The sequence below is a fragment of the Cyprinus carpio genome, chromosome B14 (genome assembly GCF_018340385.1).
Source record: "Cyprinus carpio isolate SPL01 chromosome B14, ASM1834038v1, whole genome shotgun sequence".
Taxonomy (NCBI): domain Eukaryota; kingdom Metazoa; phylum Chordata; class Actinopteri; order Cypriniformes; family Cyprinidae; genus Cyprinus; species Cyprinus carpio.
This window is the reverse complement of record NC_056610.1, coordinates 23003407-23024313: the sequence shown is the minus strand read 5'-3', so window position 1 is coordinate 23024313 and position 20907 is coordinate 23003407. Positions and strand designations below refer to the sequence as shown.

General features: G+C 35.5%; 1 protein-coding gene across 3 annotated transcripts; it reads left to right on the top strand.

Annotated features, from left to right (window-relative positions):
* The first annotated feature begins 441 nt into the window (after positions 1-441).
* LOC109111998 (kinesin-like protein KIF3A) lies at positions 442-20595 on the top strand. 3 transcript variants are annotated; one of them, XM_042738640.1, is made up of 18 exons: positions 442-586; positions 1882-2164; positions 2278-2422; positions 4990-5074; positions 6098-6203; positions 7270-7409; positions 7492-7689; positions 7864-8038; positions 10609-10707; positions 13190-13198; positions 15580-15736; positions 15805-15985; positions 16074-16184; positions 17336-17461; positions 19024-19077; positions 19160-19228; positions 19317-19449; positions 20362-20595. In XM_042738640.1, exons 1-17 carry the CDS (start codon positions 581-583, stop codon positions 19446-19448), a joined length of 2076 nt encoding a protein of 691 aa, XP_042594574.1. In that variant the 5' UTR covers positions 442-580; the 3' UTR covers position 19449; positions 20362-20595. The 3 variants fall into 3 exon arrangements, with proteins under 3 accessions (XP_042594574.1, XP_042594573.1, XP_018980560.1); XM_042738639.1 differs by having other exon boundaries at positions 19317-19444; positions 20362-20528; XM_019125015.2 differs by lacking the exon at positions 13190-13198 and having other exon boundaries at positions 19317-19444; positions 20362-20527.
* Positions 20596-20907: the final 312 nt, after the last annotated feature.

Sequence of the window (20907 nt, the reverse complement as noted above, 5' to 3'; positions counted from 1 at the left end):
TGAGATTTTAAGGTCATAATTCAGCAACACATTTGCATTACATGCAGGTAGAGAAAAAAAAAAACTTTTTAGTAAGAGTTTTATTTTGATTGTCATTTTAAAATTATTTTAATTTTACATTTTTATGATTTAGCTCTTAATTAAACCCCTGCATTTCGTTCATGAACCCTGAAACCTTGCCGCAACTTCAACGAATGGAATACATTTTTATGATCTTTGTATTTTGTATTTTAATATGGTACAGCATGATCTTATTTAAATCAATGTGATGAACGAGTTAGGTCTAAAGTAATCAAAAGTAGGCTACCTAAAAATTGGTACAAACTACAATTTTTATCAGGTCATTTAGAATCAGTCACTACGATTTGTAAGTAATCTACCCAGCACTGCCTGGCTATTAAACATTAATATCCATAAATATGTAAAGACCCATCACCGCGCATGCGCAGTAAGCGCTGGTTGGGATGGGCGCTTGATCTGGAAAAATACATCACCCACCGAATGAGCTCATCGATGCTCATTCCAGACCAAAACTCCTTTATTTAGATTTTAATAACGAGCACTATATCAGATTCTAAAGATGCCGGTAAGACTGTAATCTTCTATCTTCATCTATCGCGGTGTAATGTGTGTGTTGTTATGCCCCACCTTCCCGTCATTCCTTTGCGTTGCGACCGGAATCTCCTGCAGATACTCACAGACTGTTATTTGACAGCGTTTACCCTTATTGTTCAATTCTAGGATGCGTTTAATTATTATGCGATGTTTTTGTCCTCTCTGTGATGTGCACATCAAGCTAGCTGCCTGCTAACGTTACTTATTAGCTTCATAGCAACGATATTACGATCTCTCAACGAATCTGATTTATTGATATCAATGAGAAGTTACGTTAAACCCGCGTACAGCAGCTAAATAACTATGTTATGCGTGTAAAAAAGTAATCCGCTTTTTTTGTTGTTGTTGTTTGTTAATTTAGCTGTTAGCTTGATCATATCCGGTCATATCCGCTGCTTAGCAACAGCGTTTAGTTACATTTTAACCACACCTACCAAATACATTCAACATCCGGGGACCTTTACAGTAAAAGTTACCAATTAAGAAAACCCTTCACACATAAAAAAAAAAAAAAAAAAAACAAACGTAATTTGGTGTTTGTTTACCTACAGTATGAGCGTCTTCCTTCATCACTTGAATTTATAATAATTTAATTTTAAAACACAGCCACCACAAAATCAGTCTCACTTTGAGATCATTCTGAGGTTAGATACAGATTTAAAACATTACAAGAAATATGATACTGTTTTTGAAATCAATTTTTTTTTTGTATAGTTATGACATAAACACTGGCGTCCTACAATGGCTTGAAAACAAAGCAAAACAGTTAATCTAAAAAAATAAATAAATAAAGCATATACACAAAGCCAAATAGGCAAAAAAAACAGTTATCGAATAAGCATGTATCCTAAACTCCTGAAACATCGCTCTTTTATATTTTAGAGCAGTCAATGCAATTTATGAAAGAAATCGATTAAATTGGTTTGTGAATGTGAGTGAAAACCATTTTTATAAGCAACTGTAATTTAATTACACATTGTTTCTCAGTAACGGTAACTGATTACAATTACATTTATTTTGTAATTAAATTATGTAATTTAGTTAAATGTGACTAGTTACTTTCTGCTCTTAACTGACATTGTGTTTGTAAAAATATTGATAGCAGTCATAATTTGTTTATTTTACTCATAGTTTAGATTTTACTAAATCAATAATCACTACAAAATTGTGTATCTTTATGATGCATTTTCACTTGACTGCCATTGTGCTGACAAACAGATGGTCCTGCATTAACTTAGATTTTGTAAACGGGTTTCTGTTTTCCAGAGTAATAAGCTGGATAAACCAGAGAAGGTGGAGGTGAGTGATAACGTGAAGGTGGTGGTGAGATGTCGACCCCTCAACGAGAAGGAGAAGATGATGGGACACAAGCAGTCCGTCGCCGTGGACGAGATCCGGGGAACCATTACTGTGAACAAACTTGATATGACCAGTGAGCCGCCAAAGACGTTCACCTTCGACACAGTGTTCAGTCCGGACAGCAAACAGCTGGATGTGTATAATTTAACAGCTCGGCCTATTGTTGACTCAGTATTAGAGGGTTACAACGGTAAGTCCAAGACAATAGAAATACTGAGTGCATGTATTTTCATCTTTTTATCTGTTTGTTTGTTTGGCAAGTTTGAAATGTTGAAGATTATCGTTTTATTTTTATTTTTTTAGGAACCATATTTGCATACGGGCAGACAGGCACAGGGAAGACGTTCACTATGGAGGGCGTCAGAGCGGTGCCTGAACTCAGAGGAATCATCCCAAATTCATTCGCTCATATATTTGGTCACATTGCAAAAGCAGAAGGCGACACCAGGTGAGAACGCGGAGTGCCGTGATGTTCAAACAGGGTTCACACGGGTGCTTGAAAGTTTGTAAATCTGAAAAAAAATGTTCAAGGCACTGTAAAGTTTTTGAAAATAAACATACATTGATACAGGTCCTTGAAAGCACTTTATTTTGTGCAAAGAAGTTGACATATTATTCCATATTATTCCCTCTGGTCCGCTAATGTGTTATTTCGGCAACACTTCGTGGCCTATGCGTACTAGCTTGCTTGATTTACGTTAGTTACTCGCATTTACGTGTTACGTTAAGTATTTGTACGAGTGACCATATTTCCTCTTTTTCCTGGACATGTCCTCTTTTTGGACCTAATAAAAGCACCTCCAGCCGGGATTTTTGAATCGCCCAAAATCTCAGGGATTCGACTTTTACTTTCTACAGTCGACAGTGATTGTAGGGCTGCTCGATTATCGCAAAAATCATAATCTTGATTATTTTGGTCAATATTGTAATCACGATTATTTAACACGATTATGAGGGGGCCATATGACTAAAACTTTATATGAGTGATTTATTTAAAGATAGTGATATGTATCAAATATGTATTTCCTGTAAATAAGCTTGCTGTGACATCTACATTGAAGAGACCAGCGGAATTTCAAACAAACGAAAAGTCCTCAAAATTATTGAGAATAATTAAACTGTCAGTCATAAAAAAAGGAAAGGAACAAATACAATAGAATAAAAAAGATACAAATTAAACAAACTGTGCTTTAATGTTTTTTTTTTATGCAAGTCTCAAGCAGTGCGATTATTTAATTTATTCACTATACCATTTATTATTAATGTCTCATTTTAGTTTGAGTTTGGCTTTAGTTTTGTATTTATTGCAGTTTATATGAAAAGGTTCATGTAGCGTGGTACAGCCTACTGCAGAAATGAATAATCAAATGTAAAATCAAACATATAGCAATAACAATAAGCCCTTTTGACACATTTTTGCATGTACTTGAGCAATTAGGCGCGCACCTTGAGCTAAAAGATGACTTTAAATGTCCGTGTTCTGTTCTGTCTCTGAGCGCTTCTATCTTCCTGAGGAGCAGCGCAAGTTCTCTTTCACGCTTTTAAAAACATGAATAAATATACTTCGATAAATCAAGCACGTCCCATTTTGCAAATGTCACGTTACATGATTTTACTGATTTGCACAGAAAATTGGGCTTTTATGGAGGAACGAAAGCGCAGCGCTGCAAAAGGGCACGATAATTGTTTTATCTCGATTATTGGATTTTCATAATCGTTGGAGGCCAAAATCGAAATCGAATCGTTTTTTCGAATAGCTGCACAGCCCTAAATGATTGTGTGCGTTTTTGTATTAGAGCGCTGCAAGGGACTATTTTCTTAATCCCGCTCACATTAAATTTCTGACCTTTATTGCCTGTTCCCTTGATTTTTGTGTCCAATCCCGCCCTCTCCAGCAAACATTCTAATATTGCATAATTTTCAGGGAGCATCTGTCAATATGCAGAGTATTTAAATCTCTTTTGAATGAGCTCTTGCTGTTCACTTTCACTTCTGTTCACACGATCATGCACGCTCTGTGTAAAGTAAGATCAGATATTTGTCATTAAGCTCAGGATCTGTTGAGCAGCATGGTCTCTCAGCCATCTCTCTCTCTCCTCGACCCGTGATCAGTCAAATCTGACTCCTGCAGCTCGTGTTGAATGCAGGGTTGCCAAGTCTGCTTTTTTTTCCCCTATGGCTACTTTAAAACTGTTAATGGGTTGATTTTCCCCCGTGGGTTAAAGGTGTCAAATGTTGCTTAAATTACATTTGACTGAAATGCTTGTATTGAAACATTTTGCATTCTGCCTATGATAAAACTGTGCTAGATGTTAAGTTTTGTGAAGGACGGCCGCTGGTAGGAAGCTTCTTTATGCATAACAGTAACTGTAAAATATGTATTTTACAGCCCCGCCCGCACCTAAAACTAAAATATGGTCACCCTACATGACGTGCATGTGTAGGATGGTACCTCAACGTTTCACAGACACACCGTGAAATTAATGTTGAATTGCTTTGCTTGTTAAGATAATGTAAACTAAACTTAAAATATTCATGTATCTTAAAACTTCTGGTTACATGAGCCTAAGCTCTTTACAATAAAATCCATGCAAAAGTTAATATCATTTTAGAATACAGTACTGGATTTTCTTCAGTTTTATGCAAAACAGAAATACAACAAATAGAATATCAGATCTCAGTCATGGCCAAAAATAAATGCAACAAAAAAGATTTTTTGCATTGTACTGTAACAATGTATCTTACAAGATAACATGATGTAACCTCGCTCTCACTTGATTTGTATGTATATATAAATTTATTTATTTAGTTGGTGTTTGTTGTTGATGGTACTTGAAAGGTCCTTGAATTTGAAGTTAATCAAGGTGTGGGAACCCTGAAGGTCTTTGTGTCAGTGCATGATTAATCATGAAGATACTTATCATTTGTCATGCTTTTTCATTATACGTCTTTTCAACGTTATCAGAGGAGTTCAGAGTGTTAAGATAAACTCTGGCCACATGTGTTATCTGACAGGTTTCTGGTAAGAGTTTCTTATTTGGAAATATACAATGAGGAGGTGAAAGACCTGTTGGGAAAGGACCAGATGCAGAGGCTGGAGGTGAGAAACCAACATATTTCAACACATTCCCACTGCGCATCACTGCACTTATTAGGTGTCGTTAAGCAGTCACTCTTAATATAGGTCATGAAGCGTTTGACTAATGCATGCGTACATCCGCATGGTGTCTGCACCCACAGAATTCTACAGAAAACAGCACCCGTTTTCTGTAGAATTTAAACACATCAAACAGAATTTGATCATTCAAAGAATTCTTTGTGGGATTCCTTATGAAATATTTCTCTTTATTTGATATAATTTGATAATTCTTTCAGCTACAAATTGGAATGTCACATTTCACATTTTAACATTTAGCTTATTCAATACAGTCTAGTTTAGTGCAGATTTTTGTTTTGATGAGCACAGACTTATACTGTATAGCTAAACAACAAAGTACACTTCCATTCAAAAGTTTGGAGTCAGTAAGATTCTCTTTCTTTTCTAATGTTTTTTTTTTTTTTTAATGATGATGTTTACCAAGGCTGCATTTATTTGAATAAAATAGTAATATTGTGAAATATTATTCCAATTTAAAAAGAAAACAGCTTTCTATTTCTATATTTTTTAAATGTAATTTATTTCTGATCAAAGCTGTATTTTCAGCATCATTACTCCAGTCTTCAGTGTCACATGATCTTCAGAAATCATTCTAATATGCTGATTTGCTGCTCAAGAAACATTTGTTTTAACATTTGCTTAATGTTTTTGTGAAAACATTTTTTTTCAAGGTTCTTAGATTAATAGAAAAAAAAACAGCATTTATTTAAAACATAATTTTTTGTAGCATTATAAATGACACTGTAGTGTCACTACTGATTGGTTTAATCTGTCCTTCTTGAATAAAAGTATTAATTTCTTTCAAATAAAAAAAGAAAGAAATCTTTTGAATGTGTAACCTTTTAGACCTCGTTTCAGTTTCATTGTTATTGAGGAAGTCTGACTTAGCTAGAGCTTGAATATTTGAAATTTTGTTGTGCAACTTAATGAATTTCTGCGAGTGATGAATACTAAACTCAAATACAGGTCAAGGAGAGACCTGATGTAGGAGTTTACATCAAGGATCTTTCTGGATACGTGGTAAACAATGCTGACGATATGGACCGGATTATGACCCTTGGACACAAAAACCGTGAGTCTATTTGAATTATTTTATTTATTGAAATCTATTAGGGCATGCAGTAAAGTCTTTAAAATGCATCTTGTTTTTTTGTCATGGACATGAATGACAGCTTTATTTCTAATCAAATATTTTAATTTATAATTCTAATAATAAATGTGTCGATCAGAGCAAGAATATTACTTATAGGGATACTCCACCCCAAAATGAAAATTTTGTCATTAATCATGTCATTCCAAACCCGTAAAAGCTCTGTTCGTCTTCAGAACACAATTTAAGATATTTTGGATGAAAACCGGGAGGTCTGTGACTGTCTCATGGACTGCCAAGTAAATAACAGTGTCAAGGTCCAGAAAAGGTATGAAAGTCGTGGTCAGAATACTCCATCTGCCGTCAGACGTGCAATCTGGGTTATATGAAGCGACGGGGACAATTTTTGTAAGCGAAGAAAACAAAACAAATAACGACTTTATTCAACAATTCCTTTGTCAACAGTCTCCTCTGTGTCTCTCCATATCACCGTATGCTGTGTATGCTCTTCTGTATCATCCGCACCACAAGGATGTGCTGTTTCTACGTGGATTTAGCTTTGATTTGAAAGAAAACAGCGCATCCTTGTGGTGCGGATGATACAGAAGAGCATACACAGCATACGGTGATATGGAGAGACACAGAGGAGAAGGTTGACAGAGGAATTGTTGAATGAAGTCATTATTTTTGTTTTCTTCGCTTACAAAAAGTGTTCCTGTCGCTTCATATAACACAGATTGCATGTCTGATGTCAGATGGAGTATTCTGATGACGACTTTCATACCTTTTATGGACCTTGACACTGTTATTTACTCGACAGTCTATGGGACAGTCACAGGCCTCCAGGTTTTCATCTAAAATATCTTAAATTGTGTTCTGAAGACAAACGATGCTTTTACGGGTTTGGAACGACATGGGGTAAGTGATTAATAACAAAATTTTCATTTTGGGGTGGAGTATCCCTTGAAGCAGTGGGTTTGGTGCTCTCTACAGAGGAAGCTCTAAAGATAGCCAGCATTTGTGCTTGTGTTTATTTGTCCTTGTCCAGGTTCTGTGGGTGCGACTAACATGAACGAGCACAGCTCTCGTTCTCATGCTATCTTCACCATAACTATTGAGTGCAGTGAGAAAGGTGTGGATGGAAATCAACATGTGCGCATGGGAAAGCTACACTTGGTGGATCTTGCGGTAAGCAGTCCACGTCATGTGGATGAACTTTACATCATCTTGGTTTTCTTTCCATTACTGAAGCGGATGTTTTGTTGCTCAGGGCTCTGAAAGACAGGGAAAAACGGGAGCCACCGGTCAACGTCTTAAAGAGGCTACAAAAATCAACCTGTCTCTGTCCACCTTGGGAAATGTTATCTCTGCACTAGTGGATGGAAAAAGCACCCACGTGCCCTACAGGAACTCAAAACTCACCCGACTCTTACAGGACTCTCTAGGAGGAAACTCCAAAACCATGATGGTACGATAGTCAGTGTGTAAACTCGTACAAGCCTTGGCTTATACAGTATCCCAATTGTTGATTAAATTGCTCGTAAAACGCTTTTTCCACTTTCAATTCCGCAGAAATCAGTCAGATTTCAGTGAAAGTAGTGCACACAGTATGATTCTGTTTTATCTCTCTCTTATTTTGCAGTGTGCAAACATCGGCCCTGCAGATTACAACTACGATGAAACCATCAGTACGCTCCGTTATGCCAACCGTGCCAAAAACATCAAGAATAAGGCCAGGATCAATGAGGACCCCAAGGATGCACTGCTGCGTCAGTTTCAGAAGGAAATTGAAGAGCTCAAGAAAAAACTGGAAGAAGGTACACCGCGTCAGTTTCAGCTGTGTTGTGACTCATTGGCTCTGGTCTAAACCCTAGAGAGCTGCATTGATTAATTAGTTATGAATTAGTTAATTAATTAGTTATGAAAAAATAACACGATTATAACACAGTTAACGCACTGGCCCCGCCCCCAGACATCATCTTACATTTTATACAGTTGACTATTGATAAATATGATGCAGGGCAACAACTTCATAAATGCAGTTATGGCCTAAAATTCAAGATATTGAGGCAAAAATGCTCCTTTATGAGTTTTTGTCTTATGTTTATATCATGATAAGCAGTGTTGGGTAAGTTACTCTAAAAAAAGCAATTCATTACTAGTCACTAATTACATTTTCAACATTGTAATTAGACTACTGTACAAATTACGCTCTCCAAAAAGTATTCAATTACTTATTACTAATTACTTTCTAAATCTTATATCAATCTTGACAAGTTAATGATACAAGGATAGACATTAAACGCTTCTTTTAATTCTTTAAAATAAATAACAGATAACTACATAAATTATTCTGGTCACACTTTAGATTAGGGTCCAGTTCTCACTATGAACTAGTTATTAAATATGACTTTTGCCTCAATATACTCCTAATGACTGCTTATTAATACTTAGTAAGTAGTTGTTAAGTTTTAGAAGGAATTGGATAGGATTAAGATTTTAGAATAAGCTCTTGCAGAATAAGACATTAATATGTGCTTTTTAAGTAATGATAAACAGCCAATATACCAGTAATATTCATGCTAATAACCAACTCGTTAATAGTGAGAATTGGCTAAAGTTGGCTAAACTAAAGTGTTACCAGTATTCTTACTAACTCACCAAAGTATTTAAAGTGAGAAGGGTACATAAAAAACATGCATTTTAAGGGTAGACTTTAAATTTTGATGTTAAATCCACTTTTGTATTGTGTATACATGTTCTACAGTCTATACACAGTATTAAGTTCAATTACATAAATAAGAGTTTTCAAGGGAAAAGTAATTAAATTACAGTAACTCATTACTTACTGATGATAATGTGATTTTACACAACGGTTCAGTAAATAATAAGTTAATATTGTGTTTTATTTTAAACACAATATTGTCTGTTTTTACTCCGTTTTGCCAACAGAAATATTACTTATAAAGCCACAGCAGAACTGTTGTGTGTCTCCGAGCAACACAGCGGTGTTTAGTTTCTGAACGAATCAGATGAATCAATGATTCAAAGAGCCGTTTACTTCATTCCTGAATGAATCAGCCGTTTGAACGAATCGAATGAAAGACTCATTAACCGCCACCTGCTGGCAGATTTAGTTTCTTATTTAGAGTATTATTTCATTAAAAAAAGAGGAAAATAGGGAAAAGAATTTTTAAAGGAATAGTACACCCCCAAAAAACTTTAATTATGCCATTTACTGAAGCCTGAATGACTTATTTTCTTTTGAAGAACATAAAAGAAGGTATTTTGAAGACAAAGCTGTTTTGGTTGCCAATGATTTAATTTTTTGGGGTAAATGCATCAGTGGTTGTCCTCTAGAGTGTAGGTATGTAAAATAACATGCATACATCAAAACAATCGATCGCAGATGAACTAGGGCGGTTTTCCCTCAGAGGAATGTAAATGAAACCAGAGTTTTTGCATAGAATTTAAGCCCACACTGTTTCTAAATGTGGATTTAACGATTATTTTGCGATTCTTCTTTGCTGTTTTGTGTCGAACTTGCACTATAATTTAATGACTCCAGTGGGCTCATGTCACGGGTCATTAATTTCATGCTTTTACTTTGAAGGCATCTCATAAAATGCGAGAAACACGACTGAAATTATGCTTCATATATGTTTTAATGTTTGATTTCTTTTTCATTAAACAAAACAAGTTACACTAATATGAAAACATACATAAGTCGAGTAAACGTTGAGACTGCTCACTTATCGAGTCCAACAAACCAGTATTTTCCTAACATTTTGAACTGTGGGGGAAAGTGCCAGTCTTGCCGTTAACGATAGTTTCGGCCTGAGTTCGAAGGCAGTTCTGTGAATAAATCTCCGGTTTTGGCTCCTCGGTTGGTGTGCTCCAGGCTCGGCTCCAGAATCAAATCACTGAGGGTGCTTCTCAAATAAGTGAGGGTGCTCTAACCTTAATATATCTATAAAGGTTTTATAAAGGTGCCGTCCATTGCTATGGCGCGAAGAGCTGTTGACAATCTCTAAAAATCACTCTTAATTCATCACGATCTCATAAAGTTGAATCTCTCTACACTTCATTATAATGAGATGATTCGTGCTGAACGCGATTTGAGCAGTGAGTGGATTCTAACATTAACGCCTCTGATTGGCTGTTGGCTTCAAGAAATCAGCAGATATGTCAGTGATCGGCTACATTGCTCAAAGCTGCAATAACACGGTCAAATAGAAACATAGCTTGCCAAAATCTGCAATGAAATGCCATTGATGCAGCTTTATCTGAGAGTGCTATTGATTTCGTTTGAGCACCCTCCAGCAGAGTATTTATACATGTTTAATACCAGGACACAATCCCGTATTATGCTTTTTTTACTGCTCAGGTGAGGAGATCTCCGGCTCTGACGCCAGTGGATCGGATGACATAGATGAGGGTGAAGATGAAGTCGGAGACGGAAGCGAGAGACGCAGGAAACGAAGAGGTATGAATCTCCCCTTATCGTTCCTGTTTCATGACCGGGCAACATTAGTCAGAGAGGTCTCTTAGAAAGATGAAGCAGACTGTGGTTTTGGCTTTCAGCCACAAGAGCTGCTTTAAATAATCGTCTTCATAGTCAGGAGCTTTTTGTTGTTTTTGTCTTTGAGCTCATTAATGCTGATTTACAGCGAAACATCAAGACGTTAAACTTTCGTTCAGGATTATTTATAAAAACTTTGGGATTTAAAAGCTATAGAGCATCTGATGTACCTGATGCCATCTAGATTTTAATTGCCGGATATCAAACAGCGTGGCTTTGGTTTGCTTGTCTAGACCATCAGATCAAACAAATGTAGTTTCACTGTGCGTCATGAAATCAAAAGAGTTAATGCCTGGCAATGACTCTCTGTAGTGTGTCTCTGTGCCCACATACATGGGACCACTAGTGAAAATGCAAGTTAATGCAATTTTTTTTTTGCCATGATAAAATGATATTATCAGCCTCAATTTGCACGAAACCCTGAAGTGGAAAATGATCACCAATTTCAGGACGTCGTGATTATTTGATTTTCCACTATTTGCTTTAATGACAGCAGTTTGAGCTTCATAAGTTCCACAAGCGTGTGTGAATCAGCAAAACTCGTAGCGTTTCACTTTTCAAGATTTCAGAATCAGAAAGAGCTTTACTGGCAAGTATGTTACACACATGCACACACACACACGCACACACAAGGGATTTCTCTTGCTGACAAATGCAGAAATAATGCATGCATTGGTATTAAGGCAATGAAATGAAATATAACACAATAAAGACAATCAAATAAAATATAAAACAATACAGTAATAAAATATAGAAAAATACACAACTGACAAAATGATTCTGTGAAAAACATCTCAAAAGTTTACATGTGAATAAAGGATATCCGTTTAAGATGTCTTTTTGTCTCTTGCTCTGCATTTTGGTTTTTCTTTGTATCTCTGCCTCTGATCGTCGTGGTGCTGTTGGTCGCTGGTCTTTCAGTCGTTCTCTCTCTTGCAGACAGTGGCAGCGGTAGTTCAGACTTTGCCTGTGATTTAGCGCAGCACTTTGAGGAGAGAGCCCAGACTAGTGAGTGGGAGCAGCACATGGATAATGTGAATCATTCCTACCTCTTGTGCTCCCTAAATCACCTTCTTTCCTAAATACTCAATCCCTCTTGCACCCAGACATCAGCACAGTCCAGTGATGATGTAAATGTACACTATATCATTCAAAAGTTTGGGGTCGATAACATAAAAAAAAAAGGAAATGTTTTTGAAAGAATCACTTCGGTCACAAATGCGGCATCTAATTGATCAAAACACTGTAATATTATGAATATATGTTAAAATGTCATTTATTTCTGTGATCAAGGTTGTCAAAAAGTGTCACATGATCCTTCAGAAATCATTCTAATATGCTGCAGTGCTGCTCAAGAAACATTTCTTACTATTACATTACATTTACATTTAGTGTTTTGTGGTAATTATAATATGCTGCAGTGGAAGCAATCCAAAGCGACTTACAGTCTCATGAGGACAATGGAAGCAATAAAATAGAATTAGAAAAAGAATAGAGTGAGTGAAAAAGTTAGAGATAGGTCAAATAAAAAAGATGTATTTTTTTAAATTTTTTATGTAATGTTAAATTACAATTTAACAATGTTATTATCAATGTTAAAACAGTATTTTATGTTGAATTTTTTTTTTTTTTTTGTAGAAACTGATATTTTCAATAGTTTCCAGGATTCTTTGATACATAAATGGTTCCGAAGAACAGCATTTATATATTATTTTATATTATATTTAATATTAATAAATGTCTTTACTGTCACTTTTGATCAATTGTAAAGCATCCTTGATGTACAAAAATATTAAATTCTTAAAAAAAAAAAAAACATATGGCCCTCAAACTTTTGAATAGTAGTCTCAGCCCACACTGTCTGATGCATATTAGATTAAATAATAAAAAAAAACCGAATTGATAATGAAAGCTCAAGCTCCAACGCAGCACCCGCTGCTAATCATAAAATCTACCCATCTTCTAATAACTTTTAATAAACGCCACAATTAAATTATTCCACAGTCTAGCCTTTATTTTAATTAGCATAAAACAGATGTGTAATAACTTGAATCAGTGGGTAGCAGACTCAGTGACACAGCAGAAGCTGAATATAGGACACATTCACTTCCTCCGACAGGAACTCTATAAATGGTTCAGGCATCACCTCTTTCAGTAAAACTGGCATCTGATTACTTCATGTTTATCATCTTCCTTTCTGGTGCATCTCACAGTTTCTCTCTGCATCAGCCTAATGATCAGTGACTGTGGCCTTATTTCACACAGACCTAAACTGCAAACCGAGTCCTCTTTAAAAGACATTTAGATGATGATATGATATGTGCTTCTGTTTTCTCTCTTCTTGTGCTATGTGCTGGCCGTGTGACTTCTCTGCTCTAAATTCAAGACACAAGAGGTTGGTGTTACAATCTCCTCATCAGCGCAACCTCACGTCACCTCCAGACTGTAGAAATGTTCTTGGTTTTACCCTGAGTTTTACTGTCCCACATATGAGATGGTCCGAAAGAACAAAAACTTTTAGTTTTAAAATTAGGTGTGTGAAATTTAAAGGTGCTTTATGTATTATTTGGACGGTGCTAATGCATAAAATTACTAATATGTTTGCGGATATTTAGGAAACATGTTAAGTTCACATACTTGTTTCTCTGAAAAACAATGCTGCAGCCAGTTTTTCAACTTTGAAATGAGCGTTCCGTGTCGGAATGTCTGTTTTTGTTTTGGTCTGTGTGACTCCGCCAACTGCCAGTTCAACCAATAGTATTTCAACACCATGGGTTGCCAGTTCGAGGAAAACACAGTGTATTGCAGCCATGGAAGCCAGCAAACGAACTGAGTCAGAGATCGCATATTCTATTCTACCTAAGATTTTATATGATTGGAATGCATCTGAATAGATTTTAAATGATCTAAAAAAGCCTCGGATCAACTCATTAACTTACAGTGTAAGGCTCATCGTCTTCCATTTTCAATTGCTCTCATTCCTGTTTCTCTTCCTCAATCTGGCAACCTGTGTGAGTGTCGAGTCTGAGAAGGAGAGGATGGGAGAAATAACTCTTTCATGTATTTTGAATTTGGACTTCAGTAGCTGTCAGCCATTAGCAGTTACATACAGCACCTTTAATTCAATCACTGACAGTGGATATTGTCAGATCTCTAATGTGTCTAATTGATCTCCAAGCTAATTACAGCTCAGTTTGGCATCTTATTTCCCTGCTTCAGCTGCTCTGAGATCATTAAAGCTTCTTGCTGACCATCAGCAATGTGTAAAACCTGCCAAGTTATCCGTTTTAATTTTCAAATGGGTTTTAATTTAAAATCAGAAGATTCTGAAAAACGAGGGGAAGGTGAGATTGTTCGGATGAGTCAAGGGTGAGAAAGAAATGCTGAGCACTGTATGTTTGCATTTTTGTGAGGAAAATGCAGCTGGTTTGTGAGCTGAGCTATGAAAGCTAAGAATAAATTACATTAAAATGTATATATTTAAACTTATATATAATTGTAAAATAAAACCAAATCTCAACATAAAACACTTATTGAAGTGTTTACATGCACGTCATGTCACCAGTAACCTACATCAGAGAATTGTAAACATGCAAATGTGTTGATAAATTATTGAAATATTAAATATTATTTAAGGTAGAAGGGATTCAGCTGAGTCCATGTATTAGTGCCTCAGTGATTAGGTAACATTGAGGACGATTTTTTGCAGCCACCAGTGAAGGCCATATAATATAATTTTTAATTTCCTTAATGCACGATATAATTTGTCTTTTGATTTTTGGACCCAAGCATTTCATTGGTGAAATTCACCGATATACGACAGCAATAAATCACATTGTCATCCACCTTTGAACACCTCACATGAAAAATAAAGCTCACAACAGGTTTACTGTGCAAAGATTGTATCAATCAACAGTGCTGGGTATTAACTGATTACATGAAGTGAAGTATTTGTAATTAGAGTATGTTAAAAAATGCTCATAATCAGATTACAGTTACTTCTTTTTTAAGGATTACACAATTGCATATTATTCACAAAATAACAGTAAATTATTCTTAATTATTTGATTTGTTTGTTTTCTTTCAAATTTTCCTTTCTAAATGAATCTACCACATATAAATGAGACTAAACATTATGCAAGTTACTAAACACTTGCAAACACATAGCTGTGAAATATGTCTTCCTCATATGCAATGACCTTTACTAATTTTTAATAAAATATTTCAAACCTGGAAGGTTTTTTTGGCCATGTAAAGTCATGTTTTCATGCTTATTAATGTAAGGATTCCCAAGCTTTTGACATTTCATTAATTATTAGCTTTTCATGAATACCCTGCAGCTTTTTCATGAAGCCCTGCCATTTAATGCACCCCCCCCCCCCATTAGTATGGTATGCAGTAATCACATTGAAGTCTATGTGATGATCGAGTTGGCTCAAAAGTAATCAAAAAGTTATCAGACAAGACTACATTACCTTATTGTGTGTGCAATTTCATCATGTAAATTTTAATCCATAACAGACTACAATTTGTTAGTAATCCACCTAGCATTGCATATGAAATGTGAGGAAATACTTGAGGTAATGTTTATGGTGCCTTGTGAGCGCTGTCAGTCACCAGCTTATGGAGTAACTGGGATGTATTTCAGTGGGGTAAGAGATCGCTGCTTAATGTGCTAGCTTGCATCTCCTGCTACCGTGCACTTGCATAATGCACAAGTGTTTCTATACATTTCTTCTGAGGGTTTTATCTGTTTTTATATCTGTGTCATGCTAGGGAGGAAGAAGGTGTCTCCTGACAAGATGGTGGAGATGCAAGCTAAGATCGAAGAGGAGCGGAAAGCACTGGAGGCCAAACTAGACATGGAGGAGGAAGAGAGGAACAAAGCACGTGCAGAGCTTGAGAAGAGAGAGAAAGACCTTCTCAAAGCCCAGTAAGTCATTGATCTGTTGTCTATCTATATATAGAGCCAATATAGTATAATAATGTCATGCATCTCAGACAGGAGCATCACTTATTACTCGAGAAGCTGTCTACTCTGGAGAAGAGGGTTATTGTCGGAGGAGTTGATTTACTGGCTAAAGCTGAGGAGCAGGAGAAGCTTCTGGAAGAATCCAACAATGAACTGGAGGAGAGGAGGAAGAGGGCCGAGCAGCTCCGGAGAGAACTGGAAGAAAAGGAGGTAGAGGCCAACCGGATTCATGCTTGAACGATATTCATCTAGTTTTATCATTACATAGTGATTCGTGTTTGCAAATGTCTCTAAACAGCAAGAGCGCTTGGACATCGAGGAGAAATACACCAGTTTACAGGAAGAAGCTCAAGGCAAGACCAAGAAACTGAAGAAAGTGTGGACCATGTTGATGGCAGCCAAATCTGAGGTGCAGTAAATTTCATGTAGCTTTCAAAAAGCGCAGTTCACAATTGTGTCGTCAAAAGTACAAGAGTAATTTTAAAAACGTAACGATACCAGCCTTTCTGCAGTACCTTGAACTAGCCAACATAAAAATGTAACTGCTACATAATTCAAGAAGCATTTTCTTAACTCTTTCCCCGCCATTGACGAGTTATCTCGTCTTTTAGAAGACAGCGCTTCCCCGCCAAAGACGAGTTTTTACAGCTTTTCGTGTTTTCACTGTTATACACTCAGGGCGCTATTATACATCTTATGAACGAGTACAAAACCTCCCGAACAAAAACACATGTAAACAGGACGGAGAAATGAGCGATCTCTCATGTAAACAGATGCATATGAGAAATAATGCGATTATCGGCAATAGACAGCATATAAATGAAAACTGCATAATGTTACGGAGTAAAATGATGATCCAGGAAGTGATACATGTCTGTGCAAGCTTTGGAGGTGTTGATGGAAGCAATTTACTGGATTTATGCTTTGATAATCATACTGAATATTATCCAGATGTAGTTTTTGATAAAAATGTGATTTTCTCACCTTTTTGCTCAAAACTATACATTTTTATGAAACCTATCTATATTCAAGTGTTGATAAAAAAAAAATGCTTTAAGCTAGAATAAAACTGATTTTTTTTTTGTTTAAAAGTAGAGGCGCTGATTTTTATTTTGGTGTATTGCATGTTCAAATATTCATACAGTAAAATATACTGGAGGCCATCAAATTTTAGTGAAAATCATCAAAATCACTGGCGGGGAAAGAGTTAATTAACCGTCTAGTTGAAGAAAGTGCAGCACACATGAAGTTCCACATGGTGTAAATGTAAAACAAATCACTTTCCAGAAAAGATGCTTGAATTATGAAGGCACACAAAACATATGTTCAAAAATAATATGAGAAAATGCAAAAAAAAAAAAAAAAAAAGTATTAAAAGTCAGGGTAATTAAAATTCAGAGTGACTAAAAGCGTAAAACAAGGAGATTATTATTAACTATAAATGTTTATAAAAACAAAGAAAATAACAGCAGCCGGTCAGCATCATGCAGATATGAAATATCTGAAACTTTGTTTATGTTCCTCCACCAAGATCTGGTAAGAATGTCTGTTGTGTTTCAGATGGCTGATCTGCAGCAAGAGCATCACCGAGAGATCGAAGGTCTGCTGGAAAACATCCGGCAGCTGAGCAGAGAGCTGCGTCTACAGATGCTCATCATTGATAACTTCATTCCTCAGGAATATCAGGTCTGTGTTTGTGCTCATGCCCGTGCACTGTCAGTCAAAACTTTAGACGAACCTCATCATCCTGTATTGTTGGCATGTTTTAGAACAACAGTGATCAAATAATAGCTACAGAAACACAGGAGTTACTTAGTGATCAAAACATGCTGATAAAGATCTCATAGTTCAGCTTCATTGAACCACCCTTTTTCAAGATCACGGGAAAACCCTGCCATATGTGCATGTCAGATATCTTTGTCTGACATTTACATATTACCTTGAATTGTCTAATGTTTAATAAAGACAAGTTTTAGGCTTTTTAGGAAAAATGGTCCAGTTTAAATTCACAAAATCGCAGCAAAACGTCTTGAATTCATGAAGTTCAAGTGTGTGTATTACAAAAATTAATGTCTTGCTTTGTATTTTTGTTTTCTAATACAAACATGTAAACATCCTTAAAAGGAGATACATTTACTTGAGCTGCAAATGTAAAATTGAGTCTTGAAAAAGTCAACAAAACATCAGAACAAACATCAGTCAGTGATGTATGAAAACTAGTTTATCCTTTAAATTAAGTTGATTTTTCCGAGCCAGTTGGGAGATATTTGCTCTAATTTTTATGAATTCACTTCATTTTGATTAATTTTACAGAAAACAAGACTTCTTTTTTGTTGTTTTGCTCCAAGTACATGTTTGGTGTATTCAATTCATTCCTTTAATTTTCTTTACTCGGTCTTAAAAAGGACTTTAAACAAAACTTAAATTTACATTCGTTTAACCAGCAGAAACCCTGTTTTAATAACTGAAGTATTGTGTTTCTCTCCGTTTCTTGTTTCTCCTGCACTAACACAGCGCTTCAGGATGCAGCACTTGCATAAATAAGCATGCAAATCATTTTTTGCTTTTTCCCCCTTGTCAGGGTTTGATTAATCAGATATTTTTTGCTGATAATATAAAGTGTGAAATGCTGCACTTGCACAATAAAGGCGAAAATGTCAAAACTGAGCTAGCAAATGAAGTACAGAAAGTCCTAAAGAGATAGTTCACCCGAGTTGGAAAATGAAGTAGAGAATGTCAAAACTGAGCTAGCAAATGAAGTACAGAAAGTCCGTTTGGATGTCGTCATTTATGTAAAATGAGTACAGAAAGTCCTAAAGAGATAGTTCACCCCATTGTATTACGTTGTTTTCTGAAACATAGAAGTTATAGAAGATAAGAAGTGTTGTTTTGTTTATTTGGTCCGCACAATGGAAATCAGTGGTAACCAAAGTTAAAATATATTATTATAAATAGCTGTTTAAAATATATTCTTTTTTTTTTCCTGCAGAATAAAGAAACTCATACAGGTTTGGAGCCAGAATTTTCATTTCTGAGTGAACTTTCCCGTTAAGAATCGAATATTTCAAATGCAGTTAAATGAAATAATGAGCTGTGTTAACTAGCTTTGCTTATTTACGCTCATGAATTTCAAAAGTCCCCAAAAGAATATTCACAATATCTGAACGTCGCTTAATATTTATCTCAGCGTTTCAGCTGCACGACTATTAAAACAGTCAAAAACATCTTTGTTGTTGTGTTGTGTGCAGGAGATGATTGAGAACTATGTGCACTGGAATGAGGACATTGGAGAATGGCAGCTGGTGAGCGTCTTGAACACATTTCATGATGTTTGTGTGCAATGGAAATATATAATACAGCTGATGAATTTGCTGTTTTTTTTAGAAATGTGTGGCCTATACAGGCAACAACATGAGAAAACAGACACCTGTGTCGGACAAGAAAGAAAAAGATGTAAGCATCCGTTCAGATCTACTGAGGCACACGTGAAGCACGCTGCTCCCTTCTCATGTTTCATTTTTGTCCTTCTTTTGTGATTCAGCCATTTGAAGTGGACCTGTCCCATGTTTATCTGGCCTACACTGAGGAGAGCATGAGACAGTCCCTAATGAAACTAGAAAGGCCTCGGACATCAAAGAGTGGAAAGTCCAGGCCTAAAACTGCTCGTAGGTGAGGTGTGATGCTTTGTTTTATTTTTGGACTTTCCGGTTCACGCCTTTGCACATACAAAAGCATATGACTGTTCCAACTAGTTAAAGTTAAATAATCCTTCAGTTTAGTTTAATACGTGATGCATTAATAAGTTGTATGATTGTAGATGTTGTATACAGGTATATGCAATTGCTGAAATGGGCTCTATAAGCATATATGAAAATTTTATATATATATATATATATATATATATATATATATATATTGAATGTATTGAATTATTTCATGTAATAATAATAAAGCATGACTCTTTGGAGTTGAACATGAGTGATTCTGAGTCAAACATCACTGCATTTCTTTGCTCAGTTTCATGTTTTGTATTTTGTCATGTTTTGTACACTGCTGTTAAACCATTAGGCGTCTATATGTTGTGAATTTATTTATTTATTTATTTTTTAAAGTCTCTTATGCTCACAAAGGTTGCATATATTTGATTAAAAAAAACTTATTACAAATTATACATTTTAAATAAATATTGAAATATCTGTTTTCTATTTAAATATATTGTAAAATGTAATTTATTCCTGTGATCAAAGCTGAATCCGTGTCACATGATCCTTCAGAAATCATTCTAATATACGTATTATATTTGCTGCTCAAAAAATATATTTACTATTATTGTCAATGTTGAAAATAGCCACTTAATATTTTTTTGAAAAACCAAGATATATATATATTTTTTTGAATGGAAAGTTTGTAAGAAAGAGCAGTATTTATTTGAAACAGAAATCTTATTTAACATTTGAACAATTTCAGCGAATTATATATGTAAATGCAAACCTCTTTAGATCATCTAAATTACATAATTTTTGTCTTGTGCATATATTTTTGTAAATTGTCTAAATGTCTTTTTTCCCCAATCTCAATGTTTTTAGGAAACGTTCCTCCAAACCAGAGGCTGTGATTGAATCATTGCTGCAGTGAGCCTTGTGTCTGATGAAGACCACCATATTTTGTGCATTTTTAAGGCCAGTCCAGTATACAGTCGTGGCCAAAAATATTGGCACCCTTGGTAATTATGATCAAAAAAGGTTGTGAAAATTCATCTGGATTGTTAATCCTTTTGGTCTTTTATTTAAAAAATTCACAAAAATGTATTCTTTCATTGGATAATAAGAATTTAAAATGGGGGGAAATATCATTATGAAATAAATGTTTTTCTCTAATACACATTGGCCCCCTTTTATTCAATACTTTTTGAAACCTCCATTTGCCAGTTTAACAGATCTAAGTTTTTATCCTATAATGCCTGATGAGGTTAGAGAACACATGACAAGAGATCAGAGACCATTCCTTCATCCAGTATCACTCCAGACCCTTTAGATTCCCAAGTTTAACCTGTTGGTATTTGATAGAATCAAAGGTGTGCCATGTATCCAAACAAGATGTCCAGGACCTCCAGCAGAAATATAGGCCCACAA

Coding starts and splice junctions, on each gene's coding strand:
- LOC109111998 (XM_042738639.1), top strand. Junction 7,690..7,863: donor GAAACTCCAAAACCATGATG/GTACGATAGTCA, acceptor CTTATTTTGCAG/TGTGCAAACATCGGCCCTGC. Junction 16,185..17,335: donor TGATGGCAGCCAAATCTGAG/GTGCAGTAAATT, acceptor GTTGTGTTTCAG/ATGGCTGATCTGCAGCAAGA.